The sequence below is a fragment of the Lagenorhynchus albirostris genome, chromosome 16 (assembly GCF_949774975.1).
Source record: "Lagenorhynchus albirostris chromosome 16, mLagAlb1.1, whole genome shotgun sequence".
NCBI lineage: Eukaryota > Metazoa > Chordata > Mammalia > Artiodactyla > Delphinidae > Lagenorhynchus > Lagenorhynchus albirostris.
This window is the reverse complement of record NC_083110.1, coordinates 20874533-20888996: the sequence shown is the minus strand read 5'-3', so window position 1 is coordinate 20888996 and position 14464 is coordinate 20874533. Positions and strand designations below refer to the sequence as shown.

The window sequence follows — 14464 nt, the reverse complement described above, 5'->3', positions numbered from 1 at the left end:
GTTTCTGGGACACATCTGCAGAAGTTTTCTTCAAATTGTCAGAGTGGTAGAGAGTGCCTTCCTCCTGCTAAGAACCACAGTGTAATGACACAACCCAATCAGATACGGCATTGCCAAGGTTCCAAATTTCCAAAACGTGGACCATGATCTGGCACTCACTGCCCTGAGCGTGCTGCTGGCTTCCTCTACTCTGGGTCTGAGTCTGGGCTTCAGGGGCAAATAATCAGGTAGGATCAAACCAGCTGGAAGAGCCTGCCCAAAGGGTTCCCAACCAACTCTGGGTACACTGTTCACTAAAAGAAGTTTTATGTGTTAGAGAAAGTATTCTCCTTTTGTTCCTGGGTGAGCCACAGTATGGACAGCAGATAAGAGAATCCTAGATTAACTTGGAGGTTAACCTACACAGAGGATGTCTTCTTTTATGATTTATCCAATACTACATGCTTCCTTCAATAGAAATAACCAGGCTTCATGGCTTACCCCCTTGTCCCTGCTGCCAAATTCTTAGAATACTATAGTAGGCACTGGGGACACGGCATTCTATAAAACACACACTCTACCTTCAAGGAGGTTGCATAAAAATACTTTAAATCCAGATTCTGTCTTTAAGAATAAATAATTACTAAATGGTTCACAGATTTATTTTATACTTAAATGTTCAGTTAACACCAGAGTTTTGCTTAATTTCAGTCTGGTTTTTTCAAAAGGCTTTCATCTTTTTAGTCAGTTGATTAAAATAGATTGTTATCATAGTAGATAGTGTCTATAATTAGGTATAATCAGAATCTCTATAGTTAAGAGAGGTATTTTCCATACAGATGTAACAAATCCAAAACTTTCCCCTTGGTCAAAAGTTTGGTTATACTATCTGAAATTAATGTAAATCCCAAAGTTGTGAGTTAATTCAGCAGATATTCCCTGAGCCCCTACTCTGGGCCAGATACAGCAGGGGTACAGCAATGAACAAGACCCCCTCCCACCCCCTGCCAATCCCGCTCCCAGGGAGCTTGTGACTGGTGCATCCTGGGTGGGCCCACAGCAGGTGACGTGGGGACACTTCACTATTCCAGCACCCAGGGTCCTACAGTGCCCACAGTGAGCGACATAAGGGCAATGACTACGTTGAATTCTTATTAGAAAAGGAACAGATCGCAAGACTGTTTGCCCTCAAGAGAGAATTTTCATAAAGAATTCATGGTCAGAGATGAAAGAGGTAAGATTTAAATAGAAGAAATGACTAAGCAGTTTAGAGAAGAAGGAGATTAGAGGAAAAAAAGGCAGAGCAAGAATTAGGTACTTATCTTTTCCCCCCTCTGTCATATAGGGTAGTATCTGGGAACCACAGGCAGTTTGAATGAAGCCTTCATTTAAAAAATGGGGGGGAGGAGCAGAATAAAGAGATGGGAAAGTTTCCAGAGAAATGAGGTCAAGGAGGAAAGTTAAAATAAGACATTAAATGTGTGTGTGTGTGCGCTTTAGACATTAACAGTCACCAACTATTTACTGGGAGCAGAACGTCATACTAAGTCATGTATGCATTAAAATCGTTGGTTGTGAAGGTTCCATCACATTTTGTGTGATCCTGGGTTCCTCTGACCTCTCAGACTCACCTTGCTAACCTAAACCAAGTGATGTCCAGTGAAGACCCACTGGTGGTGAATGATACCCTTCAAAATAAGAAATGATGCAGCCTAAAATCTGTAAATCTTTATCGGTTTAGAAAGCTAAACAGTTTAATAAATATGAACATCTGAAAGGATGACACCTTTGTATCACACAAAGTCCTAAGAGTCAACCAGCAAATGCTAGTTGCTAATTGAAGATGTTACATAAAATGAGTTTGAGGGTAAATGCTGAAGTATTACAGCAGAGAAATACAAGGTGGCAGATACATCAAAGAAACCCTATTTCTAAAGCGTTAATTTAGAAGCTGGAGTTCTGGGGAGGACATTTTTTATAGTCAATAATATTAATTGTTCAAGGACCTTTGGTTTACGTTCATGCTCAACGTGACATGTAAATGCTTTAGAACGTTTACTATTCTTCATCTGCTTAGGAATAACATAGGGCAAGAGAGTCCAGCTTTCTGGACCTAAAAGTGGTCAAAGCAAGATAAAACAGAACAAATGCATACTCTTCAGAAGGAATCATTTGCTTCCCCCTCGTATGTGCAGGCTAATATGGGAGTAAGAAAACAGATCACTTTGACCCCTGTGTCCCCAAAATGCAGGTGGAGGTGGCTGTCAATACACATGTTTCTTTATGATTGTTCTCCACTTTTTCTCAGCAAATTTTCTTCTTCTTAACTTCCTCAATGGGCCACGATACATTTAGTCAGTGCTTCATGACTTTTTCACTGTCATTTCCCAAGGCAGCAATGGACAAAGCAATATTATAATATGGTCATCATTTATTCCTCAAAACTTTCTCAGAATCAACATCTACCAACCTAATGCAAGCATTCCATCTCAGGCAGCTCCTTAGTTTCCTGAACTGCATTTATGCAGCTTGGCTTTCATGATCCCTGGCCTAGAATGCTGTGTAAGATCAATTCTGTAATTAATATACCATAATAACACTCAGAAGAACACGGATGTGTCATAGATATTTGGTATATAGTTTTCACTGAAATATGGAGAGCATTGAGATGCTTTTTGAGACTCCAAGTTCCTGCTGTGAGCCCTGAAGATAATTCATGATGGAGGTTTAATAAGGAGTTCTGCTGGCTTTATGGCACTCCACTCATGGAAGTTCATGTTTATATGTACTCACATTTCAGGTAATTAAGAGAAAAACCCTACTTTCCTCTGAGTGGGGGCAATGGATTAACATGGATCTACCTACAGAGTAACCATAAAAGTGAAACCAAACAGCCTGTGTGCTGACCTGGTATCATTTTTACAGGGTTCTAATTGCTCCCTGTCTGAGTTGTTAAAGACATAGGCTGAACACAGCTCTGATTTCAATGACACTTAGAAGGATTAACAAGCACAACTGTGATGACAGTATTATAGGAAAACAAATCTGTGCTAGACAGAGCAACGTTTATGGGGCTTGGAGGTATTTGTCGTAAAACTGCAAAAAGGCTGCAGAGTTTCAGGGAAAATGTGCAAGTGTCCTGGAGACCAGGGCTCTGGTTCTCATTCTACCACTGACAGTTTGACAACTGTGCTTGAGTTTCTCTGTCTAGAAGATGGAAGAGAAGAATAGTTACGTTGGTGTTTGCCTCCCAGAAATATATGTAATTTGACGAGATAATACATGAAAAGTGTACTCAATTATGGCAAGCTTAAATATCCTGCTTCAAGTCAGTAATTTAAAGTCAATTTTAAAAAGCATTTTAAGCTATTTTAAGCATTATTATTTAAAGCATTTTAGGCATTACTTTCAAGAGAATCCACTCAGTAAAAATTGTCCAACATATAACACAATAGTAAAATACTGTATATCAATGGCTCCACTGGAAGTAAGAGATAGAAACATGAAGGAAAACAGCATATGGTCAGGGGAGTCTGGAGCCTTGTTTCCAGGGGTCACTTATGTCACAAATTCCACAATGTTTGGTATATAGTTTTCACTGAAATTTTATGTTATACTTAAAATAGATTTTATCAGTTCCCACCTGGGGAAATAAACCAAGAGCTAGATTATTAAAATGTAAATCTGCATTTAAAAAATAACCACCTTACAAAAAGCAAAAATAAATGGCTCCAATAAAATACTTAGTCTTTCTTTTATGTGATGCTTACAGATGACTTTCCTTTTTCTCCTTCCGTGTAAACACTTACTAGAAAGCAGGGAGTTGTACAGGTTGAAACACAGGATATTGGCTAATGGCTATTTCACGGGCTTCAACCTAATGTAAAGATTGAGAGGAACTGGTGAGCAAACTCCCAAGCACATTAGATTGAAGCAGCCAGATAAAGGATGGCTTGGAACCCCAGAGTTCCTTAAAGTCTAGGTCATCTCAAGGCTCAGATACTGAAATGTCTCAAAGATGTGACAGTGTTTTGCCAATACTGAGCTGAGGATTGTTGGAATGGAAAACAGACTATCTAGTCTCTCTCCTTAACATACACTATTCTAGGTAAACGCACGTAGACAAGTAAACTGAATTAACTACCAGGCTAAATCAAGACCTGTGGATCCATGTGGACGAGTTTCCTACGTGAACCATGGACAGTCTGTGCTTTGCCTTCCAAAACTGCAGTGTCAGCTTCCCCAAGGTCAGGTGACCTGAGCATCCAAGGACTGAATTAAGCAAACTTACATTCCTTACAAAGAAATTCCAGTAAGCCGTCTGAACCCAACAATCTTACCTGCTGGTTTGATCTGACATCACTGAAATTCATTTTTTTCCCCAAGTCTAGAATCACTGCATTCTTAGTTTCACGAATGTAATCATCATTCACTGGTTGGGAAGACTTTATATGTTTCTTCATTAGTCCCTGGGATGGCCTGTAAAATAAATTCACACCTAAATCACTCATGAAAAGCACTGGCCAGGGTACAGAGGCCTAGAAACCAGAGTGGTTGGCATGGCAACCAGAGCCAGGAGCCATCAGGCACTTACGGAGTGCATCTTGTGAGCAAACCTTGAGCACTGCCCAGAAAATCTGTGTGCCGAGGTGTTTTCAGTATTTAAATTATAAAAACATTATTTAAAGTAATCATGTCCTTTTGTCCTAAGGTGTTCAATATCCATTTTGTGTCTAAGAGATTGGATTATGTAGGAATTCACTAAATGAAAGTCCTGTCCCAGACCAAGCTACTCTTATATGGGTCCATTCTTAAATGACATCTTTTACATCAAGAAACCTCAATGACACTTACACGGATGGTGCGCTTCTAGGCAGCCCCATGGCATTGGTGGGTGGGATGGCAGGGAGAGAAGGCAGGACGGAGCTGAGGAAAGCCACTGGGTTCTGAATCCGGCTGGTGGGAGAGACAGGAGTTGGGGACACGCAGTGGGGCTGAAACTGGTTTCCGCTGGCGATGGAAAATGTGAGTGGCAGTTGTGCTGGCTCTGTCGGACCTGGAGGAGGTGGCTCGTTTTGGACCGAAACCCCTCCCAGAGATTTGGTTTGCGCCGAGGGCTGAGGAACTAAGAGGCTTTCTTTGCTCACTGTCCTCTGCATGGCTTGAGGAGTGCTGATCAGGGTGAACACTGGAGAGCTGGAAGGGGACACGGTGGCTGCGGTCGTGCTTGTGGAGGGGCAGAAGTGCTTTGGCCGGGCCAAGCTGAATGTCTGTGATGAAGGGGCCTTCACCTGCTTGCCAGACATTGTCACCGCTGGGGCAGCAGTGGAGGTCGAAACACTCATGTTGAAAGGAAACTCCTTAGGAGATGAAGGAGATGGGTTTTGCAACTGCTGTTGTTCCAGTAAGACTTGGTTGTGAAGCTGTTGTAGCTGGCTGGAATCTCTGCACGCAAAACAAGAGTGGGGAGAGAGAAAAGAAATCCGTCACCATCGCCTCAGCCTGTATAGACAGGCTGTTGACTGTTTGATGCTGATTAAGAACACACAACCAGTGTTGCCAGAAACCAGCCAATCAGATTCAGGCACGTGGGATCTAGTTCCCTGGCCAGGGATCAAACCCGTGCCCCCTGCATTGGAAGGGCGAGTCTTAACCACTGGACCGCCAAGGAAGTCCCTGTCTCTCCTTCTTTCTAAATCTGTTTGATTGCCAGGAAGAAGGGAAAGGCCACCATGATGCACAACTCCAAGAGGCGTCATTCACATTGTGTTCTTTGTGTTGTGACCCTGGAGTTGGGCAACACAGCAGCCCCATTTTAGAATGTTATAAATTAGAAAGAAGAAATAGAAAAATGGTCCTCTTGTTGGAAGTGCTCAAAGTTCTGAGATGAGCAGATAGTATCTCTGTTTCGGGACAGAAGGCACTGAGCTACATACTGGTGTGAGTTACTAAGGGGGGCTGAGTTCCCTGAGAATGTGCTATATTCTTCACTGTGCCTCATTTTAGAGCAAACTTTAACAAAGCAACTGGATGTGTCTTGGCGTTTCTTATCCTCTTCTGACAACAAAGCTTTATAGAGAAGGTGACCATATGTCTCGATTCATTCTAGACAGTCCTGCTTTATGCCTGTTTTCCTGGCATGATTATTAATTGTGCTCTTTCACTCTCAAAAATATCATGGTTTGAACGATGGATTATATGGTCACCGTAATTATGAACATTACTTAGACTTTTCTTGTGCCTAAAGAAAAAAAAAAGATCAAGCTGGGAGCGCTTTCTCCATTTATAGGAACCTGACTCACAGAAGCATTATATGAGTTGCCTTAAGTCCCACAGTCTATTTACTTCCTCTTAACAAAACAGTTAATTAATTTTTTAAAAAAAGAAAATGGAGAACGAAAGTGTCTAAAAGTCATATACGCATAAAGTTGTCAGGGCTGTCAAACTTTGCTGTTTAGGAGAATCTATTCTTGAATAAACAACCATAGGAACAGCCACAAGTGAGACCACAGTGCTTCAAGCCCACCGTGGTTTTATGTTCTTTGAAAATATGTTTTGGAACATAGAAGGTGATCTGCTGAACATGAGATCTATTAAAAATGAAAGGTTTTATGTTTTCATACCATCGGGAAAGTCAACACCAGCAGCAATAAAGTTGAGGCAGAAAGTTCTCCAAACTTTGATTTAAAACAAATTTTGTTTTTAATTGAAGTATAGTTGGTGTACAGTGTTGTGCCAGCTCTGCTGTACAGCAGTGACTCAGTTATACACATAGAGACATTCTTTTTTTTAAATATTCTTTTCCATTATGGTTTATCACAGAATATTGAATATAGTCATGCTTTTTTAAAAAAATTCTTGGAGTTTAAGATCTTTTCTCTTGCCTTCATTAACATTTCTGATACACAGTATACGGAAAAGTAACTGCACAAAGTAGTGACCTATCTCCACTTTCATGACTGCTGTCAAACGCTACATACTCTTTTTTCAACTATGAAAATTCTTGTCCTCTGTTCAACTATGAAAACTAAGAATTTAGAAGTATAGCCACTTGGCACAGTAACTTTCTTCCTCCCTTTTAGAAGTAAGTATTTAAGCTGAGAGAATAAAGTAACATAATTAAAGTTAATTAAATCTTTTCATTCCATCATAGATGAAAGATTCAGCAATCAAGAGAAGCAGAAATATCTGTTAGATTATCCTTAGAAAAATATATACAATAACGTTGTTTCTGCTGGTGTTAACTTTCCCAATGGCATGAAAATATAAAACCTTTAAATTTTTAATGGATCTCATGTTTGGCAGGTCCCATTCTGTGATTACTGTAGCGTAAAGAAAATGCCACTGTGGTTTTTAGGACATGTTTGTATTGTAGTCTGAGTAACTTTTAATTTGATGGTATTGCAGAAATATTTTATTGTGGTTATGGAAGTAGAAAAAGTAGTATATGAAAACTAAGTAATCTTAGAAAGATAAGGATGAAAAAAAGGAGCCAGGAAGTCATTTGGTATTGATTGATTCTTATTTTCCTTTAGCTCCCATTGAATGAAAACTAAGAACCAGCTTTTAATTTTAAGTAAGACTTTAAACAGCATGTTAGCCCTTATCATTTAATGCAGTATATCGGATCGTAGAGGGTCACAAACTTTAAACATAATGATATATGAGATACAGCATCGAATAATTTTGATTATCTAAGATTCTGGAAGAATTCATTTGAGAATAATGTCTCCTTTTGTTTGACAGGGTTTTTTTTCCCCAAATTTTATGAAACTGTCTTGTTTCAGAAGGGATTTAAAAGAGCCGTTTCAATTTGCTTATTCATGACATAAGGGCAAGGTGTCAATTCCAGTATTCAACAAACTTTTATTGAATCTTCTGTATGTTTACTTTGCTAGGTACTGTAGGAGATACAAATATGCCTGGGATAGTATGAGCTATTCAGGGCTCAAAAATCTTACTATACATATATGTAATACAAATACCCAGTGGTTATTTACAGGTAACATATGGAACTTACTATTTAATAATGAAGATACAAAGTGCAATGAAAGAATAAAGGAAGGAAAGGTTAATTACAAAGCATACAAAACCCTGAGCAACCTCTCTAATTCAAAATAACAGCCTATCATAAATTGCTATAAGCTCAGCTGCTCATTTCTTGTTGCTATGAGGATTTCTGAAACAGGCTTGTATCCAGTTTTCTTTCTGTAGATTATCAACTCTCCTGGGTTCCCTGAAAATATCTTTTCTTTTGCCACAACTTAGCTCAAGCATGATGCTCAAGAATATGCCCTCTGCAGACAGATAGACTTAGGTCCTAATCGTGGCTCTGCCACTGATTATATGTGTGGTTTGGGGAGGTTTCTAGATTTTTCTGACCCTGATTTCTTCATAAGTAAGATAGGAGTAAGTAATATCTCCTCATGTTGTTGTGAAAATTGATAGATAAATCACCTAAATCAGATAAGTGATCAATAAATGGTGGCTATTATATTTTTCAGTTTCTGAACTACAAATATCAATTTCAAGATTTGTAAGAAAATTAGAGTTTCAGAATTATAAGGATGTTTCTTGATGTGGTTTCTGGAATACAAAAGAATTTCTTAGGGATTTTTTTTTAATTAACATCTTTATTGGAGTATAATTGCTTTACAGTGGTGTGTTAGTTTCTGCTTTATAACAAAGTGAATCAGCTATACATATACATATATCCCCATATCTCTTCCCTCTTGCGTCTCCCTCCCTCTCACCCTCCCTATCCCACCCCTCTAGGTGGTCACAAAGCACCAAGCTGATCTCCCTGTGCTATGCGGCTGCTTCCCACTAGCTATCTATTTTACGTTTGGTAGCGTATATATGTCCATGCCACTCTCTCACTTCACCCCAGCTTACCTTTCCCCCTCCCCGTGTCCTCAAGTCCATTTCTTAGGGATTTTAAATAGTTGAGATAAAATGTCAAGGCTTAATGACAAACACAACAGAACAACTTGGGCTACTGTATCAAATACTTTTGAAAGCAATTTTGGCAACAACTTGGGGCACTGTGTGCTGGAGCCAGGTCTCGATGGCTCTGGAGGGCAGGTTGTATACACCTCATCCCAGTTCCCAGTTTAATGACTTTTCTTTAGTAGCTTGAAATCAGCCGTGGTGGGAGGAAACTGGCAAATGCTACAAATCAGGGCTTCCCCGCCTCTGCCGGTAGTTAAAACATTTGCTAGCACATTGCTGATTAGGATAACTAATTCTGGGTAAATATGTCTCTGCAGTCAGCTTTTAGCTGTGGTTTTGGCAGTGGTAACTATGCTGGTTGTGCATTAGATCACCCAGAGAGCATAAAAGACAAACCTTACTGATTTAGGCACCACTGGCCAGAGAGTCAGTTGGCCTGGGAAAGGATCCAGGCATAGTTATTATAATCTTTTTAAATGTGGGTCAGTTCTTAAACTTTAGTGAACCTCAGAACCCTCTGGAGGGCTTGTTAAAACATAGATTTCCAGGCCGCACCTCCAGAGTTTCTGATTCAGTAGGTCTTGAGTGGAGCACGAGAATCTGTGATTCTATCAAGTTCCCAGGTGATGCCAGTGCTTTGAATAGCAAGGCTCTGGGTGATTCTTGTCTGCGTCCAGGACTGAGAACCACTGCTCTAAAGAAACACTTGCCCCAAAGCATGGGCTTACCCAGTACATTCTGATTTTAGTCTGACATTTTACTCACTTTAAATGTTAATTCTTCTGTTTTTTTCCTGGCTGTGGAGGGGTGTGTGTAGGGGGCTGGGTGAGGTGATAAAGGGTTGTAACTCTGGTTCTCCAACTTTACACCCGTACTTTCCAACCTGGCTGTACATTAAAATAATCTGTGGAGAGATTCTCATTCAACTGGGATGGAAGGCATAAATATTTTTCAAAAGCTCCACATTTCATTCTAGAGTGTAGCCAGGATGAAGAGTCACTTCTCTAAATAGCTTAATATTCAAGCTGAAAATGTCAGTCTGAATTATCTAGGCTTTGATGATACAGTGTTGAAAAATGACAGCTTCCCTCTCTGTTGCAGTTTTAAGATCTATAAGAATTCTGTTTTTTGTATGAATGGCAAATTGAAGGAACAAGCAGAAAATTGTATCCTCAAGATTATTAAGTCAATATATTTTAACATAAAACCTGAAAGGTTAAAACCAGTAAGAAAACTTTGTAGGCATGTGGATTCACAAAGGGTGTGTGTGTGTGTGTGTGTGAGAGAGAGAGAGAGAGAGAGGTGAGCATGCACATGCATATTCATACCTCTACTAATACAAACCTATATTCACACAATTAGGTGAAAATTTAAGGAAGACAAATATATTAAAGAATTATATACTGCTGAGGACTGGATTATTAGAGGGTGTCATTTAGTAGAAAGAATTTTTATATTCATTGAAAGTTTCATGTGGTAGATACTGCTGGCTGACTACTTAATTCTCCCCTTTGTAAAGGAACTTGATTTTACTCATGGAGGCAACATGTGCAGCTAAAGACCACACTTCCCAGCTTCCTTTGTACTTAATATACCATGTGACTAAGTTCTGGCCAATGAGATATAAGCAGGTGATTTTAGGTAAGTCCTAAGAAGGCTCCTTTAAAGGAGAGTAATTGGACTTTTACCACTTTGCCTTTTCTGCTGCTCGGAATACAGCCAGGATGACTAGCCCACCATCAGCCATCTTGGAGGGCACTTGGAGAAGAAGCCAGTGCTAAAGATGGCAGAGCAGGAGACTGGGTTCTAAGTGAGTACGGAGCCATCATAACAGCCTGAGACTGCCCATCTAATTCCTTTATTTGAGAGAAAACTAAACCCTCATGTGTTTAACTCACCATTAGTTTGGGCTTTCCGCAACGTGAAGCTAAACCTCATCCTAACTGACATACCTAATAGCCCCCAAACAGTCCCTGGGTAAGAGGAGGCCCTACAAAGGAGGCAATTGATTGTTTGGGGTTACCTGTTCTCACAACTCCCTTCTCTGTGAACTGCCTTCACACACAGTTCTGATTTGATCCATTTGACTCTTCTTCCCTCCAAATGTAAATGCTCTGCACCTGACGAGGCTGGGCTGGTCGGTATTTGGAATTGAGCTGCTGAGCACGATTTAGTTAGCAGTGGAACTTGACACAAATCGTGACAAGACATGCCATCATGGGCCAGATATGAATTGATGAGTCTTCCAAGAGAGAAGAGTAGAGTGGATATGCAAAGAGGAAACAAGGAGGTGCTCAAGACGGAGTGTAAGCAGGGGACAGAGGCTGGACTGACCATGTATGTGATCCTAGCTCTTAACTCCCTGCTTCTCCTTCTCTGTGCAGGACCTGGCTGTGTTTGGTTGCCCATTGCTGCTTATATCCCTACAATAACCTCTTCCCTTCTTCTTACTTTAAGTAGATTCCTATTTCCTGTAACTGGCAGAACTTTGAGGGGACAGAGATATTTCTGGATGTGACCCGCATGTTTTGTAACATTTAATTTTATGCCTAGAATTTCACCTTGTGTGTTAGTGAGAAGAATATAAACCTAAGCAACATGAACTGCTTCCAATGAATGTCAGCACTGAGAAACACATGATGGGAGTGCTATTACTGTAGATTTTATTGTTGATATTTAAAGGTTTATGTAGTTATAAATGTAATTTTTATCACTTTGACATGTGGATCAAACAGAACATAATAGTCGTATCCTATGGATGCACGTTAAATATTGCAACATGACTCTGATGGGTGCTCTCTGGAGGGTTTGGGTGACAACTGCATCAGACTCCTGAGGTGACTCTGGTTGGTGGTCACCATGCCACCCTTGGCGGATGCTTCACTTCCTTTGTAATTTCAACCCATTACATTTATATGAAGCCTGTGGTTACTACAGCATATCTAGCCATATCAAGGAACTAACTAAAAAATACTAGGTATCTTTTCTATAATGACTACAAAAACTTAAGTTAAAGCAGAAATGGGGAATAGAAAGATGAAATTTCACACCGTAAAGATTATTAGACATGAGAAAGGGCTTTATAAGAAGAGTGTAGAAGTGCTTCACCTGGAGCCCTCTAAGGTTAGACAAACATCTTTTTTGAGCTAGTTGAGGAGTAACATTTCTTGGAGGTAGAATATGAATAGTAAGGATGAAAGTGATAGTACACTTACACTGATGTAAGGATTATGATTTGCAAAGCATTTAATGTGTGTTTTCTCATTTCATAATTTCCCTTTTTAGCTCCATCATTTTTAAGAAGGGCAGAGTCAGAGAAGGTCACAGGCACTCTTGGTTATCCATTCTAATTTTTACTTACAGTTTGGGTTTGGCCAGAACCGGAGGGGGCTCTTTGACGGGCGAGGAAGGCTCAGGGATTTTTGCTAACTGTCCATTGAATCTCTCCTGGAAGGAATCAGGCCTGGTCTGGTTGGTGGTCACCATGCCACCCTCAGAGGATGCTTCACTTCCTTTGTCATCTTCAGGCAGGTTGAAGTGGACACGGAGCCCGATCCTTGAGCTGGACCGGGGCTCGTTGTGATTCACCAGAACGCCTTCCAGTTTGGGTTTAGGGAGTTGTTCCACAGAGGGAGGCTCTGGGTTGGGTGGGGATGACTGTTGCTCAATAACAGCCAGGTTGGTGGTAGAGTTGACTGAGTGAAGAGATCCATTGTTTCTGGGGTCTTCATTTCCTGAAAGGATGATAACAAGACCTGAGATGTTAGCCTTACTCAGCAAGACTGAGATAGGATTATAACCCTGAGACAGGGCATGTATCCAACCCAGGCGAAATGTGCTAATGGAAATGCTTGTCAAAAACAGAAAACACAATCTGAGACATTAAAGAATGGTGAGGATACAGGAAAAACAAAAACAAAAACAAAACTAAAAAAATCTAAGTACCATTTTGGAAAGAATTTTAGAAGTTTAGGTAAGATCAGGGAGATGTTTTCTTAGGGAGTATAGTAAATAACAGCAGGATAACTGGGGTGGTGGTGATAAATGCAATGAGAAATTGAAAACTGGATTCTGTTCAACGACACTTTCCTCAGTAATTCAAAAAATTTTAGGAGAGCCAAGCTAGCTTCATATGAAAAGCAGTAAGAGAGGGTAATATACATTGTCCATACTCATAATCAAAGTCATAGACTAAACTGTTCTGGCATTGAAAGAGCCCTTACCTCTTACATCTAGCTGTGCAATGCTTGACACTGTGCCGTATTTATTGCTTGCAGTACAGGTGAAGCACCCAGAGTCTTCTGCAAATACCTCAGCAATGACCAAAGTACAGATCTCCTCTAAAGCCAATAAAGCAGAATGGTTACTGACTTATTTATGGAAATGGAATTATGGAATTTTCTGATATTAGATGGTGATTCTATAAAAGTCAATAGAAGCCGATTATATTAATTGTTTGAAAACACTTAGTCCAATTATTTGATTGAATTGACTGATTAGCAGAGTAAATGAGCCAAAGGAAGTAAAATGAATAACTCCATGCAGACAATCAACAAGAGGATTTAATGATAATATAATGTATATTATGGATTTGCAGATTATCTGTTTTTATGTCATCAGTCCAGATATCAAAAATAGGACCAAGAGGGCTTCCCTGGTGGCGCAGTGGTTGAGAGTCCGCCTGCTGATGCAGGTGACACGGGTTCGTGTCCTGGTCCGGGAAGATCCCACATGCCGCGGAGCGGCTGGGCCCGTGAGCCATGGCCACCGAGCCTGCGCGTCCGGAGCCTGTGCTCCGCAACGGGAGAGGCCACAACAGTGAGAGGCCCGCGTACCGCAAAAAAAAAAAAAAAAAAAAAAAGGACCAAGAAACAGTGAGCTTAAAAATCACAAAAACAAATTAGGATTTAAAGCAAAAATAGGTCTGTGTGAAATACCACTCTATTCTTTTTTTTTTTTGTAGTACGCGGGCCTCTCACTGTTGTGGCTTCTCTTGTTGGCGGAGCACAGGCTCCGGACGCGCAGGCTCAGCGGCCATGGCTCACGGGCCCAGACGCTCCGCGGCATGTGGGATCTTCCCGAACCGGGGCACGAACCCGCGTCCCTTGCCTTGGCAGGCGGACTCTCAACCACTGCGCCACCAGGGAAGCCCTGCCACTCTATTCTTGCTAAGGTGGTAGCATGTGACACACAATTCTGGTCAATAAGATATTAGGGAAAATCTCCTGGGGAGTTTCTGGGTTTTTCTTGCCTTTTAAAAGGGGTAAAAGAGAGCGTTTTTCCCTATTTTTGCTTTTGGATGTTGTCATCTGCATGTAATACCTAGAACTGTGGCAGCCGTCTTGGGTATATGAGTAGAACAAGTCTAAGAGATACTCTGTAGATGACAGAATGGGGAAAAAAAAATAAAAAGCTTGGCCCTTGATGATCTCTGAGATGCTAAATTAACCAATCTCAAGACCACCATTTCTTAGGGCATCATGCTATGTAACAAGATACATTTTTCATGTTGATTAAGCCATTTTTGGTTAGG

At 40.6% G+C, this 14464-nt stretch overlaps 2 protein-coding genes across 3 annotated transcripts in view; one reads left to right on the top strand and one right to left on the bottom strand.

The window, feature by feature from the left end:
- The window catches only part of PBLD (phenazine biosynthesis like protein domain containing), a 130594-nt gene that overhangs the window by 75161 nt on the left and 40969 nt on the right, over positions 1-14464 (top strand). The gene's annotated exons all lie outside the window — the stretch shown is intronic.
- Positions 1-14464, bottom strand: part of MYPN (myopalladin) — a 75758-nt gene that overhangs the window by 20496 nt on the left and 40798 nt on the right. For both annotated transcript variants that reach the window (XM_060126686.1, XM_060126687.1), the window contains 4 exons: positions 13155-13271; positions 12293-12665; positions 4834-5424; positions 4320-4458 (listed from right to left, as the gene is read on the bottom strand). In XM_060126686.1, the coding sequence (XP_059982669.1) occupies positions 4320-4458; positions 4834-5424; positions 12293-12665; positions 13155-13271 (1220 nt within the window). The remainder of the gene's footprint in view (positions 1-4319; positions 4459-4833; positions 5425-12292; positions 12666-13154; positions 13272-14464) is intronic.